General features: G+C 42.1%; 1 protein-coding gene across 2 annotated transcripts in view; it reads right to left on the bottom strand.

Annotated features, from left to right (window-relative positions):
• The window catches only part of LOC106086176 (dynein axonemal heavy chain 3), a 430,123-nt gene that overhangs the window by 147,676 nt on the left and 262,775 nt on the right, over nt 1-19,672 (bottom strand). For both annotated transcript variants that reach the window (XM_059360617.1, XM_059360618.1), the window contains 3 exons: nt 16,546-16,671; nt 15,559-15,719; nt 458-703 (listed from right to left, as the gene is read on the bottom strand). In XM_059360617.1, the coding sequence (XP_059216600.1) occupies nt 458-703; nt 15,559-15,719; nt 16,546-16,671 (533 nt within the window). The remainder of the gene's footprint in view (nt 1-457; nt 704-15,558; nt 15,720-16,545; nt 16,672-19,672) is intronic.

Genomic DNA, 19,672 nt, shown 5'->3' with positions numbered 1-19,672 from the left:
TACTCTACTCTACTCTACTCTACTCTACTCTACTCTACTCTACTCTACTCTACTCTACTCTACTCTACTCTACTCTACTCTACTCTACTCTACTCTACTCTACTCTACTCTACTCTACTCTACTCTACTCTACTCTACTCTACTCTACTCTACTCTACTCTACTCTACTCTACTCTACTCTACTCTACTCTACTCTACTCTACTCTACTCTACTCTACTCTACTCTACTCTACTCTACTCTACTCTACTCTACTCTACTCTACTCTACTCTACTCTACTCTACTCTACTCTACTCTACTCTACTCTACTCTACTCTACTCTACTCTGCTCTACTCTTCTTTACTCATTCAGTTTGTCTTGTGTCCAAACGCAGGTTCTGTCACTCTTAAGAAATACACCCAATGTCTATATTTTCACTTGTATGTGTGTTAGCCGACAAACGTAGAAAACAACTTACTTTTCACTTGCATCAATAACAGATTGATTGAAATGCATTACACATTTTACCAATTCCTTTTCCAAGTCACTCAGTACAATCTCTTGAACATCCTCTAAACTTTTTTTTGAACTCTCCTTGGACTCGATTGATTCGACTGACTTATTGGCATCCGCATCATCTGTATCGTGCGACTGACCCAATTTCATGGAGCTAATAAAATATTCCGCAACACGTTCCAAAGCGTCTACCGGCCATGGCATATACCTATATATTGTGGACGGATTCGTTTGTTAAATCCATGGAAAGTCATAGTTGCATGCCGCATGATGACGAGGGTGGGCGGAGTTGCATAAAGAAAAAATATGAAAAGAGAAAAAACAATGTTGAGATAATATTGAAGGAAACCACCAAAAAAGGATGAAAAATTGTTTTAACAAGTTGGATGCTGCAACAGATTTTTTCATCCTTCGCACACCCAATGAGGATGTGAAAGAAGTTGTGTGATAGAGTTACCATCATGTCAATAAATAGGGGGTAGGTGATTTGAGGAAAACGTTTTGTCTAATCTAGCAAAAAAGCCCTTAGATACCTGTCCCCCGATTGGATTACTTGAGAATTTTAATAACATAGTTTTTGGCTGAAATTTGGAATGTGAAGTCCACTTATGAAGTTTGTAAGTGGCTTACGATCTCTATGCCTTCTGGAGGGGGTGGAATGGAGGATAGGTAGAGGTTAAACAGTGCCGGAGATATCACCCCACCTAGGGGAATTCCCTCTTTCATTCTACGGTGCTTCGACTTCTTATCCACAAGGCGACCACACACATAATTCGCGACCCAGCGTTTCAGGCCTGGCTGGAGGGACGTATAGGTGATGTCCTCAAATAATTTGGCATGGCTTTCGATAGGTCCAGTGCCACGAGGACCTTCCTACCACTTGGCCTAGGCTGATTGAAGCCACGGCGGTGATGACATGCACAGCTGTTTTTGTGTTATGCAGTCTGAAATTCTGGAGTTAGTGTGGTCCATACATCGAATCCCATCACGCTCGTCTACGAGTACCACTGCCTGCGCCGGGAAATTGGACCGCACTTGGGGTATTCGATCGGCTGGTATAAAACGAGCGGCTGCTTCCTAATAAATGTCTCGGAATTTCCTCTCGGCCACTAGCATATCCGAGGGGGGTGGCATTTCACTTAATCGGCGATTGGTATACTATCTAAAGCCACAACAACCGTCCTTCTTCTGATTGATAAACGTCCGGCATTATATGTTTATAAGCCATAAGTGTACTTCACTTACAGAATTCGGATCAAATCAAGAAAACATTGAGGCTTCTACGCTGGCTTAGGTTAGGATGAAAAAAAAAGTGCGGATATTAATTCACCCCATGCCATTGTGGACATACACCTTAGTCACGAACACGTCCACTGAGGACGCTTAATCAAAACACTCACGAAATGTCTCTCGGACATGTTCGCAAGAAGATCAAGCTCCCATTCGAACCATTCCCCCGATTTAATATCGGCCCCTGAAAGCCTTCCATTTGTTAAATAGCTTTCTTTAAAAAAATCGCCGCATAAACTGGCCAAATAATGTGTAAATTGGTGCCAAAATCTGTGGTGGTGGGTAACCAAGATGCAGCTGAACTTAGCCCATGGCAACTCTGGCTAACAGTAATATTAGCTTAAGATTTCTTCATCTTACATGTAGCGCTTCCCGAAATGCCGTATTCGATATTTTCAAATCAGCGTTTATCTTTAAGCGTGTATGTGTGCGCCAAAATCAATAGGTGCATGTGTGTGTGTGTTTGTGAGTTCGGTGTGAATAATGGCTGATTGTGGTGTAACATTTTGTCTGAAAAGAAAGGACGCAAATCCATAAAACTTTGAAAAGTTGTTGAATATTTCAGTCATGTCTTTACTATCAATGGGCAGGATTACGTATTGTGGGAGCATTGTATTGAAGCTCTTAAAGGATATATCGCATGAGCTGTGTGAGATTTACACTTCATTGATCGATTATGAATGCTGAATGAGACCATGTATCTGTGAGGTGTTCATGCGTGCTTGTGTGTGTATATATATGTTTATTGCAGCAGGGTTCGATTTGATAAGAGAGGGACCTAAAAATTGCCTATAGAAATTAAATTTCGTCAAGAATTTTAGAAAATTTTTAGGAAAATTACATTTTAATAAAATTTTCTATGGAAACTAAATTTGTATTGAAATCTATTCAAAAAGTATTATATAACCTAGGGCCTTTTTGTAAATGGCCCTTGAATGTTGATTTGGTTTGTCAATTCGGTGGCCCATACTCATGTCTGGTGCAGTATATAAATGGAAATTGAATTTCCTTTGTGAACTGCATTCATCCTATCTACCACAATGGTACGTCCGTCTCAATGTGTGACACTATGGGTTAAACGTGCAGAAGTGAATATTGTGTCGGATCGCATTGTGTGCACTGACAGTGACACATTTGCCACAATGCCATTGTTTTGTAAAAGTCATTTACAACTGCTAATTAGCCATTCGTGTAATGTGTCCTTTAAGGATATACATAGTGCAAGCGCACACCGCAATGATTGCAAAGTCATTGGACTTTGTACTCTTCTGTCAATTATGTTCAGGGAATATGTTTGTGAATGATTGCAGGATGATTTGCCAAATGGATAAATCAAATAGAGAAATCGTGGAAGGCATAGTGAAAGAATATGAATAAAATCTCGTGATTTGTAATAAAGGACATTTTTAAGAAAGGAAGAAAACAAAACCTCCCCTTTTTGTTAGGGACAGGCAGAAGGCTCAGGATGCTTTCCCTAGTAGACATTTACAGGTATTGGTAATTTTGAAGAAAATTGATATGACGGTCCGGAGGTCCACGAACGTCACAAAAGGCTCACTTAAAACTGCATGTCTAAGGATCAAGGGGCATGCAGTGTAGTTGAGCAAAACGAAGGGTTGCAGATGCTATTCTTTTGAATAAAGAATTCTTCGATTAAAAGTTTCCACTACCTTATAATGCTGGAACCTGATAATGTATCACCGGTCAAACTACAAGATGTGCTCCCTGGCTATGGGATATAAAGGGTGATTTTTAAGAGCTACAGGAATGTTTTTCAAAAAAAAAAAAAACACACACATATATAGTTCAGAACAAGTAAAAAGGCGTTAAGTTCGGCCGGGCCGAAATTTGGATACCCTCCACCTCGGGTATATATGTAAACCACCTTTCGTCAAAATCCGGTGAAAAATGCATACCTTATGCCCCATAGCAGCTATATAGACATATGATGCGATTTAGACCAAATACTTATAAGTACAAGTCATTGTTCAATTGCGCCTTTTATGGGGCCAAGACTTTAAATCGAGATATCGGATATCTGGACCGATTTGGGCAAGCTTCAGAAAAATGTCGACGAGCCTAACACACCCAAAATCTGGACCGATCTGAGCCAAATTGAGGAAGGTGTTGAAGGGCCCAACACAGCTCACTGTCCCAAAGTTGGGCGACATCGGACAATAAATGTGCCTTTTATGGGCCCAAAACCTTGAATCGAGAGATCGGTCCATATGGCAGCTATATCCAAATCTGAACCGATCTGAGCCAAACTGAATTGGGATGTCGACTGACCTAACATAACTCACTGTCCAAAATTTCAGCAAAATCGGATAATAAATGTGGCTTTTATGGGCCTAAGAACCTAAATTGGTGGATCGGTCTATATGGGGGCTATATCAAGATATAGTCCGATTTATCCCATTTTCGAACTCAACCTGCTTATGGGCAAAAAAAGAATCTGTGCGAAATTAAGCTCAATATCTCTATTTTTAAAGACTGTAGCGTGATTACAACAGACAGACGCACCGACATGGCTAGATCGTCTTAGATTTTTACGCTGATCAAGAATATATATACTTTATAGGGTCGGAAATGAATATTTCGATGTGTTGCAAATGGAATGACAAAGTGAATATACCCCATCCTACGGTGGTGGGTATAAAAATGAATGAAATCTTTATTTGAATCGATTCTACGGTCCTATAATTTAATGTGTAAAGTTTATTTCATGCAAATGTTGACTGTGAGTGCGTCTCAAATGGTCCATCCTCTTAGTCCAATTTTGACATACTCTTTCCAACATTTCGGCAGGTATTTCACTAATAAATGCTTTAAGGTTGTCTTCCAATGTATCAATTGAAGTGGGCTTATCTGTATAGGCGCGAGCTTTTACATACAAACAAATACAAATTTCGCCCATGAACATTCCACTTAGAAACAGGGGCAAACTTCCCACATATCAATGAGTGCAGTTCGATTCAAGTTTATGTTCAATGATAAGGGGCCTCCATTTTATATCCGAGTCCAAACGGCATGCCGCAGTTCGACACCTCTTTGGAGAGAAGTTTTACAAGGCATAGTACCTCACAAATGTTGACAGCATTAGGAGGGGAAACCACCGCTGAAAATTTTTTCTGATGGTTTCGCCAGAATTCGAACCCAGGCGTTCAGCGTCATAGGCGGACATTCTAACCTCTGCGCTACGGTGGCCTCCCTTTTTTTTACATAGCCCCACAAAAAATAGTGCAAAGGAGTTAAATCGCACAATCTAGGCGGCCAATTGATCGGTCCCGAACGTAAAATAAAAGGGTCACCGAACTCGCCTCTCAAGGAGTCCATTGTTATGCGTGCCGTGTGGCACCGTCTTTTTGAAACCACATGACACGGAAGTCAAGTTCTTGCATTTTTGGCAAATAAAAATATTGGTTATCATCTCACGGTAGCTCTCAGCATTCACAGTTACATTACGATTCGCATCATAAGTACGGTCTAATGATGCCACCAGCTTATAAACCGCACCAAACTGTGACTTTATCTGGGTGCATTGGTAGCTCTTGCAATGCTTCTGGCTGATCTTCTTTCGAAAATCGAAAATTTTGCTTATTTACCAAAAATGAGCTTCTTTTATAAAATGGAAGAAGCGCGCGAACGGCTTTCTTAAAAGAGAACGCATTTTGAAATAAAATTTAATAATTTTCCATCATTGTTCGTTTGTAAGACGATTCATGGTTAAACTATAGACCAAACTGAAGATGCTTGACAGTGAAACAAAACACGAAACGTGAGTGAGTGATTATAGCAGTGTTCCTAAAAAGTTAATAGCTAAAAAATGACCCTTTAGTAAGGGAAAGGCCATCCGGATCAGAATTTTTAACTGTTCAGCCATCTCCTTGAGAGAGCGGTCGCGGGAGACGGTCGAGGGCGGTTATTGTATTCAGAAATTTGTTAATCAATGGTCGTTTTGCCATTTTATCTTAGCCATTCCACCACGTCTTTAATTGCAGAGGAGATCCCTGCAGTTAAAGGTCTTCTAGTTTGAAACCATCCGTATAGAAGTCTATGTAACTTCTACTACCAGGGATATCGTAGTTTCAATCGTTTCTATCAGGAATAGTGGTACAGTACGTTTTATCAATCATTGTATCAGGACAATGTTACAATCCCGTTGCCGCCACATGGCCAAGTAAAATTGTCCTTCACTCGATCCATATGCACCAGAAAACCCATTCTCTCTGAAACAGTCAGTCCCAGATATTTTACCAGCGCTACGTTTCTGAAGCTAGCTTCGTCAGATCGAATCGTGGGTGGACGATTCTGCGACAGAATGTCCTTGAGCAACTTGTAAGGGTTTGTCCTCCGTGACGTCAACACCAACACGGACGCTCCAATCGAGCACAGTGCCAAGCCCAACTCACCGCGATTTCCAGTTCGGAATTTCCTTCAATCAGGACGAGCAGGTTGCATACGCACTGATTTTAAAGCACTCAGCGAGACGTCCCAGCAGGGGATCCCTCATAAGGTTCCAAATATATGGAGCACAGTTGGACCCCTGAGGGCAGCCACGCTGATTATCCTTCTAAACTGTATCGCTAGCACCAACCACGTAACTACGCCAGAGAGAAAGTTCCCGACCAACTATTTCGCCTAATCTCGTAAGTACACTACGCCATGAAAGGTAATCAAATGCCTGACGTTTTGCCGCATAGCTTCAAGCTCACGGGTCCACCACTTGACCTTACTCGGTTTAGTCTTACGACATCTACCAATGAGCACATCATTCAGCTTTTTCACCCATTCGTCTGTCTTAGCAATCTGGTCATCTATCGTCAGTGCTCTGAAGTTATGTAAAGACAATGCTGATGCAGTCTCTCTAAAACTCTTCACAAAAAGATCCCAGTTCACGTCTCGATCTTTCCAGCACCTAGCCCACTCTGCAGTAGCCCGAGTACGTTGATCCCTGGAAGTGAATATAATCGCAATTCGTCACAAACCCTCCACTTAAACTGGTAAGCAGTAAATGCCGCACCATTTGCAGCCGTAACGTCAATGTCACTAACGCCTGAAGGCCCATCAAAGGTATACTTCTCTCTTGACATGTTCAACACACCGACTTCATTCAAGGTTAACCATTCGCTGAACAACTACCCAGGATGGGAATTCTCATGGCCAAGCGAATGTTGTATCATTTTTGAGAGACACATCGAGGAGGTAGATGCTAGCCAAGAACATCATACCACTCCGTCCTTCTGCACAAATGCAGACTCCCCACTGGCTATTGCTAACCACCGCACAGTCGCTGTTATCTACAATTATCGCAGAGTCAACCCCGCTGTCAGTAAAGACTCGCATGCCCCCGGCAATCCATCCACTACATACGATTCCTGTATCAGCGCTACCGAGTAACCAGTGCGCATAACATGACCAAACTACTGCGTCACCACTCTGGGCATCCATATAATGCCGCGCATTGGTCTTAGCCGCCAAACCAGCATGTAAAGGACAGGCCGTGGAGATCATCATGTGATCCGTCGGCAACCCCTTGAATTTACAATTCTTGCACCTAACGGGGTTGGGACAGGCCGAAGCCACGTGTCCACCCAGTCCACAACGGCGGCAAATGTCACCTCTCACACGACAATTTCGTACCCTGTGGACAAATCCCATGCATCGAAGACATGCGAAGACCTCATCCCGCATCCGGGCGTTGAATCGGAACCACTTCACGTACGCTTCCTCCTCACACAGCTTATCCGCCACCCTCGGAATACACTCCAGGTGAGGTTGACTGAGCCGTCCTCAGGCTTTCAAAGCGCACTAGCCAAATGGACGGACCGACGGAAACCTCCGCGCTCATCTTCTCCTTCAAATTCAACGAGTACAGCTCTGCCTTGAACTCATTAGGAGTTATGACGGCATGTTCCACCGATACGCCTCTCATTCCGACCCCGGGAATGGTAAACTGCTGTCGACCGTGAAAGTCGACAGCAGTTTACCATTCCCGTTCACGATCACTGACCTTTTCTCCACCGGTTTCGCAAAAGGCACAGGCAACGGGGGCAGCGGGGACTACAAACGTGCCAGTTGGCGTTGACAGCGGGGGCATCAGGCACCGATTGAGCAACAGCCGGACGCCCATCCACGATACCTTCACCCACCAATGCGCCGCGAGGAGAAAGTGAGTCCAGCGCACTTATCCTCCCCTGCAACTTCTCATTTTAGAGCATGAGACGCATGAGCAGCCCCTCATACATCCAGATCCAGTTGCTTGGACATTTATTCTACGTTCGGCTAGAGGAATAAATTTTCTGTAATGGCCAATTAAGTTGAAGTATTTAAATCCAATATATTGGTATAATTAAATGATGCCCCCCGTTCATCAACAAAATCCATTAATATCAACATTTTTCCTTAATTGAATCATAAGTTGTAGCTCTTTCCTCACCCACTGATAACAATCAACTATTACACTTCATCTCTAATATTTCATCCATTCGTTAGTTCTTTCTCATCCTTTGATTATTCACTTTGCAGATGAAATTTAAAAAGTTTTATTGCCTTTATCAGCAAAACATGGCTTTATTAAATTTCTACACAAAAGAAGGAGAAAATAATTTTTCTCTTTAAATAACGCTGTTGGAATTGATGCCTTTTCCGCTTTTCATTTCCAGCTACCAACTCATAAATTGTAAAATAATCGGGAAATCAATTTTTCACAAAAACTTATCCAATAAGTCATTGTTGTAGGTATTTCGTTTTTTTTCTTGGGCATTTTTTAAATTCCTTGCAGAGCAGAGGAAGCGAATCGTTATTGAAAATGGCAGGCACCTCACAACGTGATGCTGAAAGTCTTTGATTTTTCTGTATATTTATTTATTTGTGAAAACTTTTTTGCACGTCCACCAACGGACACATTCGGTAAATATCAAAAGAATGAAGATGTTATGGAGTGAGAAAACCATGACTACGTTTTTGCCGCTTTACTGTGTTTTTTTGCACTTTGTTGCCTGCTATTTAGTACCGAGACAGACAACCTGCTGATTCCGCTCGCTAAGGCAACTGATGTTGCTCCTGGTGTGCTACCAGGTCTTGCAGCAAAACAATGATAACTGGGATTTATGTGAGAATATTAAAAGGAATTACAAAACGGTTAAGGTTTGCAGATTTGCAACGAATTTGGTGGTCCCTATTGTTGCTATTGTTGATATACTACTAAATTTTCCATGAACATTCCATTAAGGAACGGGATGCTTCTCCTACCAATGGGTGCAGTCCGATTACAGTTTTAAGCTCAACGATAAGGGCCTTCTTTTTTATGCCGAGCCCGAACGTCTTTCCGCATAGCGACACCACTTGGTAGACATGGTAGTTTTGACATGGCAAGATACCTTACAACTGTAGCCAGCATTAGTAAGGGGATAACTACTGCTGAAAAATTTTTTTCATGTTCACGCCGGGATTTGAACCCAGGCGTTCGGCGTCATAGGCGGACATGCTAACCTCTGCGCCACGGTTTGAAATTTTAAACGACCAATATTTTTTGTATTACTTTTGAGTACTATCCAGCAAAAGAAAAGAATTTTGAAAATCGAACCAGAAATTAAGATTTGCAGCCAAGAGGCGCCGGTGCGCCTATTTCGAGGTGCAACAAACAGAATGACGAAATTAGTATAGGGGACAGTTAGTGGAGGGTACAAAAAGAGCCCTATTGGAAACCCATTTAGTTGTCATACCCCTCAATATTGCCCGATTTCGCTGAAAGGCTAGGATTTCTGAAAAATATCCTAGGTTAGGTTGAAAAGAGGGTTTTGATATTAATCCGCCCCATGTCACAATGGACATACACCTAAGCCAGTAATCGGCTTCTTGTGCGCTCTAAAAGCTATAAAGTAACCTCTAAAGTACCGGTATCTGTTGGACGCGAAAGCCGGGCAATGACAAAGGAAATGCTCCAACGTCTCATTATCTTCCTCGCTTGGCCTACATATGCTATCACTTGCCGTACCGATTTTACATAAGTGAGCTCGTAGTCCTATATGTCCCGTTATGATACCAATTGCTATACTGACCTCCTTCTTGCTTCCATTCAGTTATAGCCTCGTGTTCTCACGATCTGGATCCCCGCATAGGATTTTCGCCATCCTACCGACCGTTTCGTTGTTCCACAATGTTGCATGCGCAGTTGTCGCCCTCTCCCTTAACTCGGACTTTGTCGATCCGAAAGGCTTCGGGTTAACCAATTTTATTGACGGCAGTCCTCTGGCCTTCACTGCCAAATTGTCTGCCATTTTATTTCCCCTTACTCCGTTATGGCTCGGCACCAAAACGATGCGGATTTTGCCATCCTCAGAGAAGGCGTTAATCTCCTTCTTACACTGCAAGACTATTCGATACCTTACCGTCCGGGTTGTTATATCCCTTTTAGCAATTTTTGCTGACGGTAAAGATGTTCACACTCGACGCCCTCGCGTTAGCACCACGCCACCTCACGCATTTCGTGATCGCCCGGATCTCCGCCTGCAGGACCGTATCATGGTCAGGCAGTCTAAAACAGTTGCCAGTGCCTGGGTTCTCAATGTAGACTCTCAGGCCCACTCTCTCCTCTAGCTTTGATCCATCTGTGTAACATGATCTTCCAGATGCCAATACTAGGGTACCGTCAATTCAAGAATGTGCCGATGGCAGCAGTGCCTCGCACTCGACTTCAAGGTTTATCTCAGGTATCCGTTTCCCATCGCCTTAAGTCTCATAGCCGCAGTGGCTGCCTCACACTTAATCAAACATCCTAAAATCAGGAATAAGCAGACGAATATCAAATTAACAAACACCATGATTGTACCGTTAGAATAGCACCAGGCAGCCCATTTTTCGACGATTTTCGAGGAGGTAAATGAGTTGGATACCCTATTGTCTCTCGGGTGTCGGGAGAAAAGGAGAGAGGGGAAACGTCTATTCCGCAGAAAGAAAAAGGAAATGGAAAGACGTGAGTGTAAGCGAATTGAGATGTACAGGAGTCAGAATGAAGTCCGGAAATTCTACCAAAGAATTAAACATGAAACCGATGGCTTCGGTGCAGACAAATCCTCCTGCAGAGACAAAGAATGAAATCTGGTAACTGACACCGATGGCCTGCTGAGGATGTGGAAAGAACATTTTACCCAACTGCTAGTGTCCGACGATGTCAAAATGAGGTACAATCGGAGTTACCCGATTAAAGAATAACAAGGCAGCAAAAGCCGACGGGTTTTCCGCTGAACAACATGCTGGCGTATGCGTCAGCTTGTCTACGCAATGGGGTTAGAAGAACGCGTAACCCATGATTGGAGCCTCAGCATACTATGTCCCGTACGCAAGAAAGGAGACAAGAGGGAATGTAATACCAAGTGGATAGAAAGTTGGGAACCACAGCTTTTTTCACGTAACCAACACGCAGGGGATGTTCCCTATATATGCAGTGCAGGCAATTAGGAAAGTTAATGGTTGGAGGGGGAGAGAGGGAGTAGTGTTTACTGATATTCGTCTTAAATTTCTGAACGTCAATGTCGGTGGGAAAGACATTAGCTGGAAGTCGTTCCACATACGAATGGTTCGGGCGAAAAATTAATTTTCTCGCTAATGCATGGTTCAGTCGACTGGATACTCTAATGTCCCCAATTAACACCATCGATCTCCGTTGAACTCGGTCAAGCAGTGCAGGCAATTATGAAGGGAGGGAGTAGTGTTTACTGATATTCGTCTTAAATTTCTGAACGTCAATGGCGGTGGGAAAGACATTAGCTGGAAGTGGTTCCACATACGAATGGTTCGGGCAAAAAATGCATTTTCTCGGTAATGCATGGTTCAGTCGACTGGATACTCTAATGCCCCCAATCAACACCATCGATCCCCGTTGAACTCGGTAAAGCAGTCATCCAAGGATGATTTTGGAGTTCCTGTCCATATATATATAACCTTCGGCCTGATGAAGGCAATATAGATATTAAGAAGATCAGAAGAGGTGAACTATTTCTTACACCGCTTAAGAAAGCCCTAACACTTGAATGCTTATTTCGACACTTCTAATACGTGTTTCGACCAACGGACATCACATTGTGTCTTCATCGCCAGAACATCAAGAGCATCTGATTGCTCAATAACTATACCGTCGATAGATATCGACAATTGTAGTGGGTCAGTGAATCGCTTGTGAGACAAGAAACAGCACTGCGTCTACTATGTGTTAAATTCTACTCTGTTCATTCTACCCCATTCGGAAATGGCCAACAAATCCTGGGAGAGCGTCTCATCTATAAGCCTCCTGTCCACAATTGATGTGGACAGAAGGCTTACGTCAGATGTCGGGAGGTTCAAAATAACCCACTGTTTTAAATTTCAGCGAAATCGGGTAATGAATAAAGCTTTTATGGTCTTCAAACCCTTTATCGGGAGATCAGTCCATATGGCAGCTATATCTAAATATGAACCGATCTAATCCATATTTAGGGCAAACGTTGGGAGGCTTAAAATAACTCACTGTTGCAAATTTCAGCAAAATCGGGTAATAAATAGAGCTTTTATGGTCTTCAGACCCTTAATCGGGAAATCGGTCTATATGGTAGCTATATATAAATATAGCCCGATACGGACCATATTTGGGTCAGATGTCGGGAGGCCTAAAACTGTTTTAAATTTTAGCGAAATCGGATGAAAAAGCATTTATGGGCATTAGACCCTTTTCCGGAAAATCGGTCTACATAGCAGCAATATCCAAATATGGTCCGATTTGGCCCGTTCAACAACTTATCCAGCGTGCATCAAAAAGACGTATCTGTGCCAAATTTCAGCTCAATATCTCAATTTTTTAAGGCGGATAGATGAACAAACACACGGACATTGTAAATCGTCTTAGATGATCCCCTATCCTACGATGGTGGGTATAAAAAAGGAAGGGGAAAGGACAGAGCCTTGTGGCACACTTGCGGTCAATGTATACTCATCGGTTGACAATCCATCTTCAGCAACTCGTATAGTGCGATCTCTGAGAAAGATCGATATAAATCGAACGAAGTTATTACCGACTCCAAAGATACCAAGTACAGATCTAACCGTTTTGGGATATAGCTGCCGTACTGACCAATTTACTGTTTTAGGTTCATTAAAAGCGTTCAAAATGTTGGCTTAAGTGCAGTGAGTTATTTTGCGTCCTCCGAACCATTACATTTGCGCATTTTTTTTTAGGTCAAGGAAATTTGGATAGCACATAATCTGTGGTGGATGTCTGCAAAACATTTAGCACCACCCAATAAATTTTCACTCAACAAATGTCTCATATCCTATATTGTACCCTAAATGCTTCAACATTAACTACACTTACTGTGTGAAATATCTACCACAAATAAGGGCAACCATGCCAACGATACAACTCAATTTACAAAAGGAAGACCCAACAGCCCTGTAGTAGTTGTAGCTACAACAACATTTATTCTAGGCTCCCCTTCCGGATGCCTTCCACTGACACGATGTTCATTGTGTTGAGTTGTATAAATCACACTGATTCGAAGAGGAAATGTTAAAATACGGTTAAAATTATTGAATGGGCGGAAGAAAAATACCGAAAAAAAAATCCCCACTCAAAATAGCAGCAACGGGAAAAAAGTGTTATTCCTGTTGCTCGCGGCAAGTCTTAGTCACACACCACATCATCAAAGACATCACTATCCTGGCCATAACCGGTAGCAACTTCCACATCAGCTTCAGCATCGCATCTATGACTTCAAAATTGTTGATGGCATTGCCACCAATGCAATCATCACTGATAGCGGACATACATACACTTCAAGCTTCAATGGTACATACACTTCAAGCTTCAATGGTGGTGGTGGTATGACAACAGTCAAGTGTAATGGAATCAAAAATTTAAGTATCTTCCACCATCAACTGTGGAACAACAGCACGCATTGATAGTCTACGGCTTAAGATTTTCTTTTATTCGAGGCTTTAGAATGTTTCTATTTAGTAGTCTGAACAAAAGTGTTCACTCATTGCTTTGCTCGGAAAACGAGCTTAAAGTTTATCGCCATTAGGAGAAATTTTTCATAAAAATTCAACGAAAAACAAGTAAAAAGGCATTAAGTTCGGCCCGGCCGAATACCCACCACCTTGGGTATGTATGAAAACCCCCTTTCGGCACAATCCGGTGAAAATTGGATAACTTATGCACCCAAATTCGACACGGATATTGAGTGGGCTCATATATATAAGTCACTGTTGAATTTTGTATTTAAAATTTCACCAAAATCGGGTAATAAATAAAGCTTTTACGAGCTTCAGACCCTTAATCGGCACATCGGTCTATATGACAGCTGTATCTAATTACAGTCCGATATTTACCATATTTGGATAGCGGATAGCGGGTGGTTTTAAACTACTCACTGTTTTAAATTTCAGCGAAATCGTATAAAAAATAAAGCTTTTATTCGGTCTATATGTCAGCTATATCTAAATACTGTCCGATTTGAAGCATATTTGGGACCTATGTTAGGAGGCGTAAAACTACCCACTGTTTCAAATTTCAGCGAAATCGGTTAAGAAATAAAGCTTTTATGGGCTTTTGATCCTTTGTCTGGAGGTCGGTTTATATGGCAGCTATACCTAGATATAGTCCAATTTGATCCATATTTGGGTCGGATGTCAGGAGGCTTAAAATAACCCTCTGTTTAAAATCGGGTAATAAATAAAGCTTTTATGGGCTCAGACCCTTTATCGGCAGATCAGTGTATATGGCAGCTATATATAAATATAGTCCGATATGGGTCAGATGTCGGGAGGCCTAAAACAACTCCCTGTTTCAAATTTCAGCGAAATCAGATGTAAAATAAAGCGCTTATGGGCATTCGACCCTTTATCGGAAAATCGGTCAATATAGCAGCATGCATCAAAAAGACGTATCTGTGCCAAATTTCAGCTCAATATCTCAATTTTTGAAGGCTGTAGAGTGATTACAACAGACGGACGGACAGACACACGGACATCGCTAAATCGTCTTTGAATTTTACGACAATCCGAAATATATATATTGTGTAAGGTCGGAAATTGATATTTCGATGTGTTCAAATCGGTTCATAACCTGAAATCCTTTGCCTAAGAAAAGGTGCCGGGAAAAGAACTCGATGAATGCGATCCAGGGTGGAGGGTATATAAGATTTATACCCAGCAGGGTATAAATGGGTAAATTCCCTGGTATTTACCCAATTTACCGGGTAAATACATTTTGGGTATGGCTAGATGGACTTAAAATGTCGAGATGATCTCGAATATATATACTTTATAGGGTCTTAGGTCTATATTTCGAGGTGCTACAAACGGAATGGCTAGATTAGTATACCCCCATCCTATATGGTGGCTATAAAAGAACAATGCTCACTAGAACTATTTAAAAGTCAGAGACAATCATAAGCGATATTTTAAAATAAATTTTTGAGTAATTTATTTATGACGCGAATTTTTATTTTTTTTTTTCGGCTTAGCGGTATTTTCGTTTAAGCGATTTTTACTTTAGCGAATTTAATTGCAATTTATAATACCAAAAATTTATGGTTCTTTCCATCAAGTTTTACTTAATCGGAATTTTTCTCAAAAGCGTGACACAATGATGGGGTTTCGACTGTAAACGGAAAATTGCGGAACAAATGATCTTCGCTCTAACGGGCAAAATGAAATATCTCTCTTTTTTGATTAAACCACTGTAGAGATGTATCTAAACCCCACTTCACATTTTCCTCCCCCTCCCATGGCACTTACCAATCAATCGTGCAACAGTTTATCAATGATGGATACATTCGAATGCGTTCCTTAAATGATTCGCCAATGGGCGAGAATGCCAATGCCACGTGTAATTGCTCACGTACTCGTTCAATATAAAAGGCATGCATTTCACTTGGAATCGGCTCGATATTTTTAGCCTTTGGAACACAGCATCATAAATTCAATCATCCCATCCATAGCAGCATATTAAAAAGAATATTGCATTTCATTCACAATGAAATTTTTGAGATGAGGTATGAAAGCCATATATTGGGTTCCGGTAATCAGATAAACATTTGAAATTCCATATCCCATTGATTTGTGCATAATCAGGGGAGAAATGCCAAAATGAAATATGAAAACCCAGCCGCCGCCATTCCAAAAATATCACAGATGCAACAGCACGACCATAGGAGATTCCATTCAAAGTACAACGGCAGTCATGCCATCGCCGCCGCCCAACAGGATAAATATCAGGATGGTGAACGGCAAGGATCATCATGGTCATCATCATTATCATGGTTCATCGGAAATGCAGTGGCAGTGCATTATTGTAGAGCAATAACAGGACATTGGTTGACATGGTTGTGCACCGCAAATTAGGAAATAATATGTTTGGTATATGGCATTGCCATGGACACCGCCAAGCCACCCAAGTTACCCAAGCAGCAACAGCAGCAGCAGTAGCATTGATAAACAGCCAACATCATTGCGGTGTAATGCATCATGTGGCATCATCGTCATCATCATCATTATCATGGCATGCAGTTGTTGTTCCCCAGTGCATGTGTGTGTTTGTATGTGTTTGAGTTCATTTGTGGTGGGGAAACGGAAATAAAATAAATTGAATTTTAGTTAAGTTACTAAGAAATCCTATCGCTTTGAAACTCATGAGTTCATGGCTTTACCACATGCACTCGTTCTAGTTGTAAGGGGAAGAGAGAACATTATTTTACCTTCCCTTCCAGCTCAGCACTTACTTACCAGTTGTTTGGCCAGATTCGTCATGTTCTCCATAATGGTCGCCTTGTCTTCCATCTGATAGAGATTGGGCAAATCACCACAATTTAATATGCCATTTATATCTTCGATATATCCTTCATCGGTTGCCTGCAAAATGAAATAGGAAAGAATTCAATGCCTAGAGATTGCCACAATGAAGGATATTAATTTTCCCAAAGATTTCGTTGGAAATGTACATAGAAATAACAAAAGCCTTGGAATGCCTACCTACATTTATCACTAACAAAGGCAATAGCATAGATGTGCATTATCTACTTTGGTTCACAGAAGAAGGGATTTGGTGAATGTTTCTTGCGCCTTCTAAGGAATATGCAATTTCACAAAGAATTTAAGAAAGTGAATCACATTTGAGTTGTACTAAATGAAAAAAAACATAGGGAATAATGAAACAGAATCTTTGCAACAAAGATAGCCTTTCAATAGGGTTTATAATTAGGTATTTACTCAAACAGTTACAAGTGTTTTTTGTTCCCTGTAGGATATTTGATTAATAGAATAAGGTAGTGAAGTAAGATATACATTCCAGTATTTGAAGAAATGTAAGAAGCATTTACAAAATTTTAAAACCTAAGAAGATTTAGAGATATCCGTAGGTCTATCCGTTCGTCTCTATATCAGACGAAGCGAACTTAGTTTCATTCCAAACACCATGGATTCTGCTTAACATATCCAACAACAAACCCAATTTATAACTCAAGAAATTAATGCAAGGATTGTATCTATTTATGATCTAATCGAAGCGTCTTTTGGTATGGGTAAGACAAAATTGACCCATATGAGCATTGTGTGGTCCTGGCCGACACGGGATAATTATGAGCACCACACTGGCTGGAACTTTCAGCTCCGACTGGTGCGGTGTCCATCGTTACCATGGGAAGCTTAGCTGAAAGCTACCGGGCGCGTCTACAGGTTGCGAGATGACAAGGAGAGTTATTGGCGCCTTCAAATAAACAATGATCAACATCAGCGTCTGTTCCCAGGTTAGGGGCGGCTGGAGGCGAGCGTCGTAGCGTAGAGGTTAGCATGTCCGCCTATGACGCTGAACGTCTGGGTTCGAATCCTGGCGAGACCATCAGAAAAAATTTTCAACGGTGGTTTTCCCCTCCTAATGCTGGCAACATTTGTGAGGTACTATGCCATGTAAAACTTCTCTCGAAAGAGGTGTCGCACTGCGGCACGCCGTTCGGACTCGGCTATAAAAAGGAGGCCCCTTATCATTGAGCTTAAAACTTGAATCGGACTGCACTCATTGATATGTGAGAAGTTTGCCCCTGTTCCTTAGTGGAATGTTCATGGGCAAAATTTGCAATTTGCAATTTGGAGGCGAGCGTCGGATCTTGTAGCAAGCGGCTCGCCACAACAGGGATACATGTGCAATTCCAAAAACCCATGTGGTTGGGGCGCTGGGCCAGTAACCCGCCCCCGGGGAAACTTTGATAACTACTATAAGAAACGAAGGAATAGTAAGGATTTGTGGTTAGTCGGAGACTGAAACACTTTGTCTTCAGCTTTGCTCCGGTGGATGAAAGGCTAGCCACAATCCTCATGATAGCCTAATTCTTCAACATCTTGTCTCCAGCTCTACTTCTGTGGATGAAAGGCTAACCACAATCCGCATAAAAGCCAAATTCTTCAACATCAGCCTTATTTGTGCCCATGCCCCGACGGAAGACAAGGACGAGCAGACCAAGGATATTTTCTACGAGCGCCTAGAGAGAGAATATAACCGCTGCCCCGCCCTGATATTAAAATCGTTCTGGGGGATTTTAATGCGAAGATAGGGAAGAAAGACATCTTTGGTCCAACAGTCGGAAAGTTTAGCCTCCACGAGATAACGTCCAGCAACGGGTTTAGGCTGATTGATTGCCCAGCGGCAAAAAGAATGGTAGCTAGTAGCACCAGATTTCAACATAAAAATATTCACAAGGCCACATGGCTGTCACCCGATCAAAACACGAGGAACCAAGCGTGTTAGATGTACGATTGATCCGTGGAGCGAAAATAGAATCGGATCATTTCCGTGTTGCAGCAAAGGTTCGCAGCCGTTTGAACATGGCGAGGAAAGTACGATCTGACACTGCACGGAGGCTGGAAAAGCTGCAAACACAACAAATGGCAGCGGCATACTCCACTCGATTGATCCAACTGCTTGATGAAAGCATTTCTTGTTCCGATATTATAATGGCGCAGTGGCAAACAATTGCCACTCCATGGAAAATGCCGCAAAATCCGTACTTGGGTACCGAAAGCCTCCTCCATGAAACCCATGGTACGACCAAGAGTGTCAAGATGCTACTGAAGCTAAGAATGCGGCATATAGAGCAACCCTGCTATCAGTAGCAACGCGCCAGATGAAGGAGTGGTATCGAATTGAGATGTACAGGAGTCAGAATGAAGTCCGGAAATTCTACCAAAGAATTAAACATCACACCGATAGCTTTGGTGCAGGCACATCCTCCTGCAGAGAGAAAGAAGGAAATCTGGTAACTGAAACAGATAGCATGCTGAGGATATGGAAGGAATATTTTACCCAACTGCTAGCGTCCGACGTTGGCGGCGAAGAGCATACCGCAGAACCAATCAATGATGATGGTATAGTCAAAATGAGGTCCAAGGAGCAGTGACCCGACTGAAGAACAACAAGGCAGTAGGAGGCGACGCATTACCCGCTGAACTATTTAATACCGGAGGCCACACGCTGATAAGGCATATGCATCAGCGTGTCTGTGCAATCTGGCTAGAAGAACGCATACCCGATGATTGGAACCTCAGCATACTATGTCCCGTACACAAGAAAGGAGACAAGACGGAATGTGCCAACTGCAGAGGAATAAGTCTCCTCCCCATCGCATACAAGATACTCTCGAGCGTGCTGTGTGAAAAATTAACACCAAAAGTCAATGAGATAAATGGGCCCCATCAAAGCGGATTTAGACCTGGTAAATCCACCCTGGATCAGATATTCACACTGCGCCAAGTCCTGGAAAAAACCCGACAACATCTACCACCTCTTTGTTGACTACAAAGCCGCTTCCGATACCCCTTTACGTTCAAAGGTATTTCAAGTCTGAGTTTAGTATCCCTGCAA

This window comes from Stomoxys calcitrans, chromosome 1, assembly GCF_963082655.1.
Source record: "Stomoxys calcitrans chromosome 1, idStoCalc2.1, whole genome shotgun sequence".
Classification (NCBI taxonomy): Eukaryota; Metazoa; Arthropoda; class Insecta; order Diptera; family Muscidae; genus Stomoxys; species Stomoxys calcitrans.
Note: the sequence above shows the minus strand (reverse complement) of the source record. Positions and strands in the feature narration are given on the sequence as shown.